This window comes from Sesamum indicum, linkage group LG12 (genome assembly GCF_026168435.1).
Source record: "Sesamum indicum cultivar Baizhima isolate 11 linkage group LG12, ASM2616843v1, whole genome shotgun sequence".
Taxonomy (NCBI): domain Eukaryota; kingdom Viridiplantae; phylum Streptophyta; class Magnoliopsida; order Lamiales; family Pedaliaceae; genus Sesamum; species Sesamum indicum.
In genome coordinates this window covers 1,949,459-1,962,540 of record NC_142668.1, presented here as the reverse complement: position 1 = coordinate 1,962,540, position 13,082 = coordinate 1,949,459, and the positions used below count along the sequence as shown (strand labels likewise).

The 13,082-nt window shown below is 35.0% G+C and overlaps 1 protein-coding gene, 1 long non-coding RNA gene and 1 other non-coding gene across 4 annotated transcripts; all 3 read left to right on the top strand.

The window, feature by feature from the left end:
* Positions 1-3,065: 3,065 nt before the first annotated feature.
* LOC148784614 (uncharacterized) lies at positions 3,066-4,060 on the top strand. The gene is made up of 3 exons (XR_016063350.1): positions 3,066-3,338; positions 3,418-3,526; positions 3,609-4,060. It is a non-coding gene; the product is annotated as an uncharacterized LOC148784614 (long non-coding RNA).
* Positions 4,061-7,504: 3,444 nt separating this feature from the next.
* LOC105179433 (uncharacterized) lies at positions 7,505-10,914 on the top strand. Of its 2 annotated transcripts, XM_088876672.1 has the most exons (9): positions 7,505-7,566; positions 7,708-8,187; positions 8,410-8,500; positions 8,603-8,748; positions 8,898-9,141; positions 9,365-9,469; positions 9,638-9,820; positions 9,936-10,140; positions 10,281-10,914. In XM_088876672.1, exons 2-9 carry the CDS (start codon positions 7,718-7,720, stop codon positions 10,766-10,768), a joined length of 1,932 nt encoding a protein of 643 aa, XP_088732798.1. In that variant the 5' UTR covers positions 7,505-7,566; positions 7,708-7,717; the 3' UTR covers positions 10,769-10,914. The 2 variants fall into 2 exon arrangements, with proteins under 2 accessions (XP_088732798.1, XP_011101353.1); XM_011103051.2 differs by lacking the exon at positions 7,505-7,566 and having other exon boundaries at positions 7,607-8,187.
* Positions 10,915-12,710: 1,796 nt separating this feature from the next.
* Positions 12,711-12,784, top strand: TRNAM-CAU (transfer RNA methionine (anticodon CAU)). The gene has a single exon. It is a non-coding gene; the product is annotated as a tRNA-Met (tRNA).
* The last annotated feature ends 298 nt before the right edge of the window (positions 12,785-13,082 follow it).

Sequence of the window (13,082 nt, the reverse complement as noted above, 5' to 3'; positions counted from 1 at the left end):
TGGTCACTCCCACAGTAGTAGCCCTACCTAGGATGAGCCATTTATGGCTACGCCAGCGACCCCATCATCGGAGGTTGTGTCCCAACCCCTGTCGATTCCCGTTAACTTAGTGGGGCCAGCGGCCCCACAGAACCACCAGCTATTCAGGTCCAGAAGTTGAATGTAAATATAATATTATTTAATTTTAAATTAAATTTATATTTTTTTATCTGGTCTATTTGGCAGATTTCATACAAGTGGGATTGCGACGACCAATCGATGTTCAAACTCATCATGTCGCAGGAGGGAAAGTTCCTGCGGAGACAGTTCGCTAATGCACGGAACCAGTTGGCCCAACCGATGTGGCTGGTCGAGGAGTCCTAACGCCAGCTCCTCGAATTGTGCTAGAGCCCAGAATTCCAGGCAAAGTTGGCAAAGACTAAGGTCAACCTAGCGGCCAACACGGAAGTAGTTGCGTCTGTCTACAGCATGGATCGTCATCCGTTGGGCCGCACAAGTAAAAGATGGTAAGTATTTCAATTTATATTATTAATTAAATTTAATATTTTTATTTCTTATTATTTTTTAAATTGATTTTTGAATAGAAGACAACTCGGACGCCCTATCACTCAGATGGAAGTGTTCGAGAAGGTCTACAAAAAGAAAGAGGACGACTAGTAGGGTGGCCCGAGGGGGGAGGAGGTCGCAATAAGTAATAAAAAAAAATTACGTAATTTATGCTTTAAATTTTATGTTATTTTTTAATCTAATTATTTAACATGTTCGCAGGAGATGTTCTTGAGGATGATCGAGGAACGCAAGAGATAACATAACAACAATGATGAGACTCCATTGTCATCTCAAGCTCTGTGGCCTCGGACGAGCAGCAGGTCCGAATATCAACAGTGGGTGGCCGGAAGAGGGGTCAAGTATTCGGTCTCAACTCCAAAGCTTACCACTTGATTGTTGGGCCATCCCAGGCGACCCAATCGACTGCTCCCTCGCCTCACCACCACAACCGCAGCGCCCCGACATAGATGATCGGTGTCGGCGCTCAAGTGCTACATCAGAAGCGTCGATTCAACTGGCCAATTATCTAGCGCCCGAGCATCCAGTTGAAACCCTAGCACCTGACGACAACGATGATGAATACGCGGCTGGGGATAATAATTTAGATTAGGATTTTTTTCAGTATTTTGTAAAAATAAATACAATTTTATAATAATATTTTAATTCTTGTAATTGAATTATTACTTTTTTTGGTATATGATGTTTGTTCTATAAATTTATTTACTTAATTTTATAAATTTAAATTTTAAACTAAATTAAATAAAATAAATTTTATAATACATAAAACAAATTTAAATAAAATTAAATAAAATAAATGTTAAAATATATTAAAAATAATAAATTTTGTATTTGCATTTGTAACGTTTTTTTAATACATTGATAAAATGTATAATTGTCAGGTCATTACGAAAAATGTGCCAAAAACAATTACAAATTAAAACCCATGCCGTTCCAAAAGTTGTTACCAAATAAGTAAAAAAGCAGTTACAAGTGCCGTGCCAAAAATATATACAAATATAATATAAAACAGTTACAAAGAGTATTACAAAAACCGTTTCAAATATCTGGCAAATCATACCTAAATATGTTATCAAGGTTACAATAATATTTATATTAAATCCAACCTAGCAGTTAAAAAGCCTGTCCAGCTTAATTTTTTTCATGTTACTAGTTTTGTAAAGGCTACAACAGACCGTCACAAAAGACCGTTACAATTCATAACAACTTTTTACAAGCCGTTACAAATACATTGTAACGCCTCGTTTAGCCGCAGTAAGCCTAGCCATTACAAAAAAAGAAACGCGTTACAAATTTAAAAAAAAAATTGTGCCAATAAAATGATTTTTTTGTAGTGAAGATTTAACTCTTTATCATGCATCCTTGGGGATGGCAATTGGGCCGGGGCTATCGGGCCCATCCAAATCTACCCCAATTGGGACGACTTTGGTATTTTAAATATATTCAACTTTGTATAAGAAATAAAAAGAATAAAATATTAGTTGAATGTATTATTTATATCATATATTCATTTTAGATAAAAAAAAATTATATAAAATAATCTTAGTTTTCAATGAAATTTAGTTTAACAGATTAAAAATTACTTGTGACTCGGATGCTAGTTTTCTTAGATATGATGGCTTTAATTTTTATTTTCATTAGTTTGTTAGATATAATTTGTGTTACAACAAAATAATGCAGAAGAGCCCAGATTCCAAATGAATAAATCCAAATTTGAAAAAAATCTTTCTGATTCTCGAAGAATGAGGGGGCAAGCGGGCCCCTTCACAGCTAATCGATCTATCACTCAATCACAGGCCGTTCCGTCATTATCTGATTTTTTTGTTGTCTGATCTCACTCGAAATTACGTATCTACTTATCGTACTTGAAAAGATATTATATCACCGTGGGACACTTTAAAATGAATAATGTTTACCATTATATTATTCACCCTATGACAACTCTCAATGTCAGGTCCAACTTCGACTATAGAGGAATTCATTCCATTTCATTCTCTTCTTTCTTTGTTTTCAGATTTCGATTTTCACATGAATTCCACTGAACTTTTTTGTTAAGGAGTTCATATTATTCCTGGTGGGGCGGGGCGGGGCGTAGCTTATCGGGGCGGATCTCAAGTCTCCTAAGTTGCTCCAAATTCGTTCTAAAGAAAATTAATTTTATCTTCAAAATGTGAAATGAGGAGACGTGCTCGTCCTGCACAATGATGGAATTCATGTCATAAAATTAAGATTCCAAACAATAACAACAATAATGAAAAACATTTCTTTTCTAAGTCTTTTTCACAAGAAAAGCTTATACCTGCATTGCGTTCACACTCAAATTATGCAGATTATGATTAGTTATACTAATTAATAGGCTAACTTAGGCTAAATTAAAGAATGCGGTGAGTCATATACCAATTAATATCTCCAAATTTGTTAGATTTTTTATTAATTACGTCATTGATGAATTAACATTTTTACTCAAATTTTGGTCTCATCTACTTTGTCCATCCTCTTTCTCCTTCCCCTTCCTCTCACTAATGTTGACCCTTCACTCTCCCTCTCACCTTTACTCAACAAAGAGGTTTGAGCGATAGCGAGATGTTTGTCCATCTATTATCTATTTGTGCTCTATGTCTCGCTTCAAGTATGTATCTTCTTCTCTAACGCTACCGAAGAGACCGATTGCCTGAACTCTCTATATACCATGAAAGGTAGCACTAGCGAGTCAACTTAATGGCTCTTTTGAGAGATGGCTGCATAAGTGTTTATTCAACAAGTGGAAGATGGTAAGTGTTTCAAATCATATTATTAATTCTATTTAATTTTTTTTATTTCTAATTATTTTTTAAATTAATTTTTGATTAGGAGACACAACACGGACGTCTCGTCACTCATATTGACGTGTTCGAGAAGGTCTATAGAAAAAGAAAAAGGAAAACGGCCAGTGGAGCAGCCCGAAGTGGAGGAGGCCGCAGTAAGTAATTAAAAAAATTGATGTAATTTATTCTTTTAATTGTATATTATTTTTTCAATCTAATTATTTAATATGTTCGCAGGAGATGTTCTTGAGGATGACGGAGGAATGCCAGAGACAACAGAACAATAGTAAAGAGCCTCCATTGTCCTTTCAAGGCTCCGTGGCCCCGAACGTGCAGTAGGCCTGGATGTCAGCAGTGGGTGGACGGAAGATGAGCCAAGTATTCAGTCTAGGTTTTAAGGCCCACAACTCGATTGTTGGACCACCCTAGGTGACCCAGTCGACTGCTCCCTCGCCCTTGCCACCATAATCGTCGAACCCGACATAGATGATCGAGTGTTCATCAGAAGCATCGATCCCAACTGGTCCAATTATCTAGCAACCGAGCCTCAAGCTGATCCCCCGACACCTAATGACAACGACGACCACGACGAACACGCGGCCGCTGGGGATAGTAATTTAGATTAGAATTTTTTTGATATTTTGTAATAATATTTTAATTTTATAATTGAATTATTATTATTTTTGTTATATTATGTGTTTTATATAATTTTATTTACTTAATTTTACATAAATAAATTTTAAAATATATTAAATAAAAAAATAAATTTAAATAAAATTAAATATTAAAATATATTAAAAAGTAATAAATTTTGTAACTGCATTTGTAACGACTTTTGTAATACACCAATAAAATGTATAATTGTCAGGCTATTATAAAAATATATTCCAAAAATAGTTACGAATTAAACCCCAGGTCGTTCCAAATATCGTTACCAAGTAGGTGAAAAAAAATAATTAAAAATACAGTGCCAAAAATAAATACAAATATGATACAAAACAGTTACAAGAGTATTACAAAAATCGTTAATATCTAGCAAAATCATACATAAATGCGTTATAAAGACCATTATAATAATATTAGAGCAAAATCGTATTTTGGTACCATTAAAAAAGGTCAGTTTTATTTTTGGTATAACAAATTTTGCAAGTTCGGGTTTTAATACTATTAAATCAAAAAATAAATATTTTTTGTACCAACTTAACGGCAGAGCCCCTGTGGCCTTAACGGCCGTCAATCCTACCATTTTGGCGGGAAAAGTCACATAAGTTTGAAAAAAAGAGGAAAAATTGTTCTTCTAATATTCCATAGTGTTTTAGTACCATTAAATCTAAAAATAAACCTTTTTGGTCCTATAAAATCATGTGCGCCACAAAATAAGTAATAAACACATTTCAAAATAATAGATAGATTCCATAAACATGAAGTAAAATATATTGGTTATAAATACACGATTTGAGCTAATTGAAACATGATTTGACAAAACCCACTTGACAAAATATATGCATTGCAATACACAATTTTTCGCTAATTGAAACCTACCAAAAAATTTCAACTTATATATTTAGTATATGGCTTTGATAATTTTAAATAAAGTGATAAAGGAATTTATTAACATATATAAAAATATATAAGATAAAATTTCGTTGAACAAATAGGTGTAAGAATTTGTAAAATCGAGCTTAAAAATAACTACAATACAGACTCACAGTTTATATGGATGGATTTTTAAAATTCGGCTATCCATAGAAAGAACTTATAAATTTAATATGTTACTCAAGACTCATATTAGTTAATACAGAAAATGATAAATCATTATAAAATTATTTAAAATTATCATATAATTTCATAAAGAGTACCGTTCTGTAGAGAAGGGCAATACCGTATAGCATAATTCAAGGAACTTTATAAATTTACCCAAATTTTCAAAAATTCAAAAAATTAACAAGCATTATATATATCAGGTAATAAAACTTTATAAAAGGTTTCATAACGAAAAGACATCTAGAAATAGGTTAAATACTTGTATAGGTTGAAGTCTTTGGTGGGTTTCAATTAGCGAAAAATTGTGCATTGCAATGCATATATTTTGTCAAGCGGGTTTTGTCAAATTTTTGTCAAACTAGGTTTCAATTAGTTCAAATCGTGTATTTATAATCAATATATTTTGCTTCATATTTATGAATTATATTTTTAATTTTGGAATGTGTTGTATTACTTATTTTGTGTCGCACATGACTTTATGGGACGAAAAAGACTTATTTTTAAGTTTAATGATACGAAAATAAATATTGGAAGATCAATTTTCCCTCTTTTTGCTCAAACTCATGTGACTTTTCCACCAAATTGTGAGGTTGACCGCCGTTAAGGCCCATGTGCACGGCACATAGGCTCTGCCGTTAAGTTGGTACAAAAAATGCTTATTTTTTGGTTTAGTGGTACCAAAATCTGAACTCGCAAAATTTGTGGTACCAAAAATAAAATTAACATTTTTTAATGATACCAAAACAGGATTTTACCCAATAATATTATATCAAATATAATGTAGTAGTTACAAAAGCCGTTCCAACTCTTTTGTTTTCATGTTACTAGTTTTGTAACGGTTACAACAGACCGTCCCAGAAAACCGTTATAGTTTATAACAGCTTTTGTGCAAGCCATTACAAATACTTTGTAATGCCTCTTTTACTCGTGGTTGGCCTAGCCGATATGAAAAAAAAAGCGTTACAAATTTAAAAAAAAAAATCGTTCCGAAAACCGTTCCAATAGAATAATTTTTTGTAGTGAAGATATAACTCTTTCTCATTCGTCCTTGAAGATGGCAATTGGGCCGGGGCTACCAGGGCTCTGTCTAGGTCCACCTCAACTGGGATGAGTTTGGTATTGATATTAGCAAGTTTGGGATGAGTTATTATGAGCTTTATACCGGATCTGTCCTGTTTATTTTATAAATAATATTTATTATTCATTTTTTTTATATATGATATATTATTAATAGAAAATTATGGTATTATATATAAATTATTAAATAATCTTAAATATATCCAACTCTATATTAAAAATACAAAGAATAAAATATTAGTTGAATGTATTATTTATATCATATAATTTATTTTAGATAAAAAAATTATATAAAATAATCTTTGTTTACAATGAAATTAAAAGTTACTTGTGACTATGGATACTAGTTTTCTCAAATATGATGGCTGTAATTTTCATTTTCATTAGTTTGTTCGATATAATTTCTGTTGCAACAAAATAATGCTTGAATTTTGTTAAGGAGTTCATATTCGTTCCGGGCGGGGCGGGGCGTGACGGACTGGGGTGGATCTCAAGTCTCCCAAGTTGCTCCAAACTCGTCTTATTATCATTTCGATTCTTTCTAAATAAAATTAATTGTATCTTCAAAATGTGAAATGAGGATACATGTGATCGTCCTGCATAATGGTGGGATTCATTACATAAAATTAAGATTCCAAACAATAGCAACATAGTGAAAAACATTTCTTTTCAAAGATTTTTTTCACAAGAAAAGCTTATACCTGCATTGCATCCACACTCAAATATTCAGATTATGATTAATTATACTAATTAATAGCCTAACTTAGGTAAATTAAAGAATGCGGTGAGTCATCTACCAATTAATATAACCAAATCAGTTAGATTTTTTATTAATTACATAATTAATGAATTAACATTTATACTCAAGTTCTGGTCTCATCTACACGTACTCAACTAGATGAGGACGTCTTGGTCAACTCATACATCAAGAACACTACATTTAATTAGATAAGGTAATTCAATTTCATTAATTACTGAAAAAATTATTTTTTTTAAACAAATTATCTTTTGTATACGTACTTTAAGTGTATGTTTAATATTTTTTTAATTATTATATTTAAATCTAATCCTCAATTAAGGTTAAATGTATATTTGTTTAAGTAAAAAATTAAATTATGCATTTACACTTTGACTAAAAAGATTATTTTGAAGTGCTTCATATTAATCACCAAACCTTATCCGGTCATTATAATGAATTGCATTACTACATACCAAAGAGCTCTACCCCAATTGCAACTCCATCACCATCTTCAGCTATAAATATATGCTTTCTTAGTGTCTACGACCTCGTCATTGCTCATACCAATATATCTACCTACTTTTCTTGATTCTTCCCTACTTTCTGCAACAGCAGGTTTGGATTAATTTCTTGCTTTCTTCCATTATTAATCTCTTTCCAAGTAAATTAATTTATTGTCCCATAGATGTTTGTGGGATGACCTATTGTTGTCCAATTATGTAAGGTATTATTAACTCATACATATACTTTTGTCAGTGGATCTACAATGAAGTCAAGATTCATGTCCTCAGTTTCAACGATTCTGGGGCTACTCCTATTGCTCCAAATAGCATCCCGGGTCGGAGCTGCCGCAACCCGAGACCCGAAGACAAGCACACTGTACAAGGACCCAAAGGAACCCATGAACAAGCGGATAAAGAATCTGATGCAGCAGATGACATTGGAAGAGAAAATCGCACAGATGTCTCAAGTCGATCGACAGCAGGCGGAGGCAGACCCCAAGATCCTTAGGGATTACTCCATTGGGAGTCTCATCACCGCACCCGACAGACCTCCACGAGGCGACCACCGCGCCACCGCGGAGCAGTGGGTGGACATGGTGAACGGCTATCAGGGCTGGTCCTTGTCCAGCAGGCTTGGAATCCCTATGCTTTACGGGACTGACGCTGTGCATGGGCATAACAATCTCTACGAGGCTACTATTTTTCCTCACAATGTCGGCCTTGGAGCGACCAGGTTAGGCGATTTGGATAAGAATTGCTCGTTATTATAACTTATGATTACAATGTTCCATTGAATTTATTTAATTTTTGCCTTATTTAGAAACAAATATTTGATTTAATAAGTCTGTATTTAGTTAAATATAATTAAATAAAGATTATATAAGTTAGAAAGGAGAATGTTGGAAGAATCATTATAATTTTTCATTAATTGTTCTGGGTAACTATTGTATTGCAGAGATCCAGAGCTGGTGAAGAGGATTGGGGCAGCAACAGCAATTGAAACCAGGGCTACTGGCATACCCTTTGCCTTTGCACCATGCATTGCGGTTCGTATGATCAATTATTACATGCAATATCTATATATATATATATATACATTTATATTAAGTATTTAAAATTGAGTTGAAAATTTTGGTATATATATGTAGGTATGTAGAGATCCAAGATGGGGTCGATGCTATGAGAGTTACAGCGAGGATCATAAAGTTGTCGAACAGATGACGGATATTATTCTTGGCCTACAAGGAGAAATTCCTCCCAATTCAAGAAAGAGCGTCCCTTACGTTGGTGGCAAGTAAGTTAATTAGCGACAATATTTTGTTTTTTAAAAGGAAAACATTGTGTTTGTATTTTTTTTTTCTTTATTTATTTTACATTGAGAATATATAGTTGAAATTGGCCTTTTATTTTAAATTTATTATTTATTTTATTGATCGAAAACAGGGACAAAGTAGTGGCTTGTGCAAAGCATTTTGTGGGTGATGGGGGCACTGTAAAAGGGATAAATGAGAACAACACAGTGACAGATTGGCATGGATTGCTCAGCATTCATATGCCTGGATATTACCATTCCGTTATCAAGGGTGTTTCCACTGTTATGGTTTCTTATTCAAGTTGGAATGGGGTAAAGATGCACGCAAACAGGACTCTTATCACTGGTTTCCTCAAAGGCACCCTCAAATTCAGAGTATGTATTATCTACTATTAATATTATAACTTTATTTAGATTGTAGAATTGCCAATCTTGATATATATGTATTGGGAAAAATGCAATTTACATATGAGAATGAAAAATAAAATAGTAAATTACTTTGTGTGTATTTGTTCATTTCAGATAATATAGGGGTTAAATTGCATTTAATCCTATTAGTGTATATATTTTAATTCTGTTTTTTGGTTTGATTTTTCAGGGTTTTGTCATCTCGGATTATCAAGGTATAGACAGAATGACCTACCCCTGGGGATCCAATTATTCAACCTCACTTCAAAAAGCAATAAATGCTGGCGTTGACATGGTTGGTTAGATATATATATATATAGTTCTTCAAATTTTTTATTTTAAAATAATATTATGTACATATCACATTTATTTCATATATATATATGTGTGTGTGTGTGTGTCTGTGCAAAGAAAAGGTTATTTAATATAAAACGAGGATGATTTTTTTGGTAATATAATACAGGTGATGGCGCCACATAATATCACAGAATTTGTTCAGATTATGACGTCCCATGTGAAGAACAAGTTAATTCCAATGAGTCGAATTGATGATGCAGTGAGAAGAATTCTGAGGGTCAAATTCTCTTCAGGCCTTTTTGATAACCCTCTATCTGACTATAGTTTGATTGATAAAATAAGAACTCAGGTAAGCGATTTAATCATCTCTAGAAGATTGACATTGATTTAATCAAATGACGTCCACAGTTCTAATTTTCGTCCATTAACTAATTTTTGCTTTGTTTATGGCCCAATTCGGACAGGCCCACAGGAATTTGGCAAGAGAGGCTGTAAGAAAATCACTCGTGTTGTTAAAGAATGGAAAAGATGCCAGCAATCCTCTGATTCCGCTCCCAAAAAATACATCCAAAATCTTGGTTGCAGGAACGCATGCCAACAATCTTGGACTACAATGCGGTGGTTGGACAATCTCTTGGCAAGGGCAAAACGGCCACAACCTCACAACTGGTATGCATACTTTATTCAAACCGTCGGAATTATTGTACTTATGTAATTTTTACTCTTGAATATTTTTTATATCCATGTTTTCTGGCTTCTATTAATTTCTTTCGTGGATACTTAGAATATGTTTCCTATATATGCTTTAGGAACAACAATACTGAGTGCAATTTCAGAAGCAGTGGATGCTAGTACAGAAATTGTCTACAGCGAAAACCCTGACGTTGAATCATTGAAGGACAACAAATATTCATATGCTGTCGTGGTGGTGGGGGAGCATACTTATGCCGAAACTGCTGGCGACAATCTGAACCTTACTATCCCAGAACCCGGATTGAGTACAATGAAGAATGTCTGCAGCAAAGTTAAGTGTGTGGTGGTGTTGATTTCGGGACGGCCGTTGGTGGTGGAGCCGTATCTTCCCATGATGGACGCCTTGGTGGCTGCATGGCTGCCGGGAGGTGAGGGACAAGGGGTGGCTGATGTGCTCTTTGGGGATTATGGATTCACCGGAAAGTTGCCAAGAACTTGGTTCAAGAGAGTGGACCAACTCCCTATGAATGTTGGAGATGAGCATTATGACCCTCTTTTCCCCTATGGATTCGGGATCACAACACAACCCACTGGAGCAAGATAGAGATACATACATATACACACATTAGTTTCTATATTTACTTACGTTCGTTTTACAAGTTTTGGTCTATCTTTAATTTTCTGTTTGTATCTTTTTCGGGAAACCAAATTCAAAAAAAGTTGTGACTTTAATAAAGTGAATTATAATTACATCTGATCCGTCTTCGAAAAAATGATGAACTCGACCTCAGGTGTTAATCGTTCACTGTACAGAAATCGTCGAACGGATCAATAGTACCTGAGAACCACAAAAGATGGTTAGGCTAGTGTGGATGAATGACGACACTCCGATACCTAAGTCAGATTTTAATATAGAGAATATAGATAATCTGTTTCTGAGAGTAGAATCACGTTATCTTATTCATGATTTCCTTTCTCTTATTTATTAGAAAATCGTATTTATGGTAAGTGCTCGTTTATGGGGGTCTAATGCAACGTTAATCAGTTTTCCATTGATCATGCTTGCAGATCACGCGCCAATTAATCCTCCTAGATTAAAGCCGTCTATCTTGTCTGAAGATGTTATCAGATGAATGCTCGCTATAATGAGGCGCTTATTGACCGAAATACCCGTTTTACCATTAAGGAAGGGTAATTTTGCCTTTTCATAATTTTTCCTTATCATTAGTCCCCTATTTCAGTGTGTGTGACCTTTCACGCATACAGAAGTTGAATAGTCACCTTTCTGAAGTAATTGCCTCGATTCGAGCGAGACACGTATTGACCGATTGTGGTTACCTTGGGCTTTGTGCCCATACGCGTCATTCTCTAAGTGGTTCTTTCTTTTTTGTTATCCCGCCCAGTCCTCTATATATATAGAGGTTCCATTCAAATAAAATCTTTGTTGATTTCTCTTATATGTTCAAGGTCGCTGCCTTCCTTCTTCGATCTCAATACTCGCTGCTCGATCTCGTCCTCGATGCTCAAGGTACTATGTCTTATTCCCAATCCAATTCTGATTCGAATTCTGCTACTCATTCCAATACAATTGAGTCCCCCATTCCCAACGAGGGTCCGTTAAGGTTTAGGTCGCGTTGCAATAGACGAGCTGAGGAGTCTACCTTAGATGATAATCCTACCTATGAAAAATTCCAAGCTATGTTAGAGCGTAGTCCTTGGGCTGGCATAGTTAGCACCGTAAAGCTGCAAATTCACCATATAAAGGAGAAATATTATATCCTAACAACTTCGAAGTAGTTATTCCAAGGTCGTTTGACCGTATGCATCGCCCACCCAAGGGTTTCTGCGCCTTTTCACTTAACCATTTTGATGCTGGGTTACGACACCCTTTAGCTCCTTATGTAGCTCAGATGCTTAGTCGTCTTGAATTATGCCCCATGCAGCTATCTCCCAATTCCATTCGTCATTTAATCCTCTTTATAATTATAATGAGAGTTCACTGTTTCGAACCTAATTTCGAGAATTTCTTGACCTTTTATTCTTTTACTACTTTTGGTAGATCGTCCGATACTGGCTTCTCTTATTTGTCTGCACGTTGGGATTGTAGATATTTAGATCCCCTTACTTCCAATGTAGGCCCTTGGAAAGAGAGGTTTATCTTCGTTCGACCTCCTCCAGATCGAGAATGGCCTTTCAAATGTGACTGGGTTGTAGAAAAACCTAAACCTGTGATCGAAGGAGTGGGGTTGGAAGGAGACCAAATAAACAGCCTTACCTCCTACCGGTATCATCCGAAGAAAATCCTGGTAGAAGAAGTTCTCTGGCTTGCACATCTTACTCCAGCACCCCTTCAAGTGGAGGGTTCCTTAGGTGAAAGATTCATTTACCTCAATTTCTAACTCTGCTGCAAGTAGTTGTATTCTAATAAAAATCTTCTTTTGCAGACGACATGGTTACCCAGGCTCGTATACCCAACGGATTAGAGCGGCCCAGGCCAGGGCTGCGGCTGAATTTGGTTATTCACCATGTACGAGGATCCCTGCTAAGCATCCATGGCTGAATGGTTAAAGCGCCCAACTCATAATTGGCGAATTCGTAGGTTCAATTCCTACTGGATGCACGCAATGGGACCCTCCAATAAGTCTATTGGAATTGGTTCTGTATCAATGGAATCTCATCATCCATACATAACGAATTGGTGTGGTATATTCATATCATAATATGTAAATAGTAAGAACTAGCATTCTTATTGAGACTAGAACTCATAGGGAAGAAAATAGATTTATGGATGGAATCAAATATGCAGTATTTACAGACAAAAGTATTCGGTTATTGGGGAAAAATCAATATACTTCTAATGTCGAATCAGGATCAACTAGGACAGAACTAAAGCATTGGGTCGAACTCTTCTTTGGTGT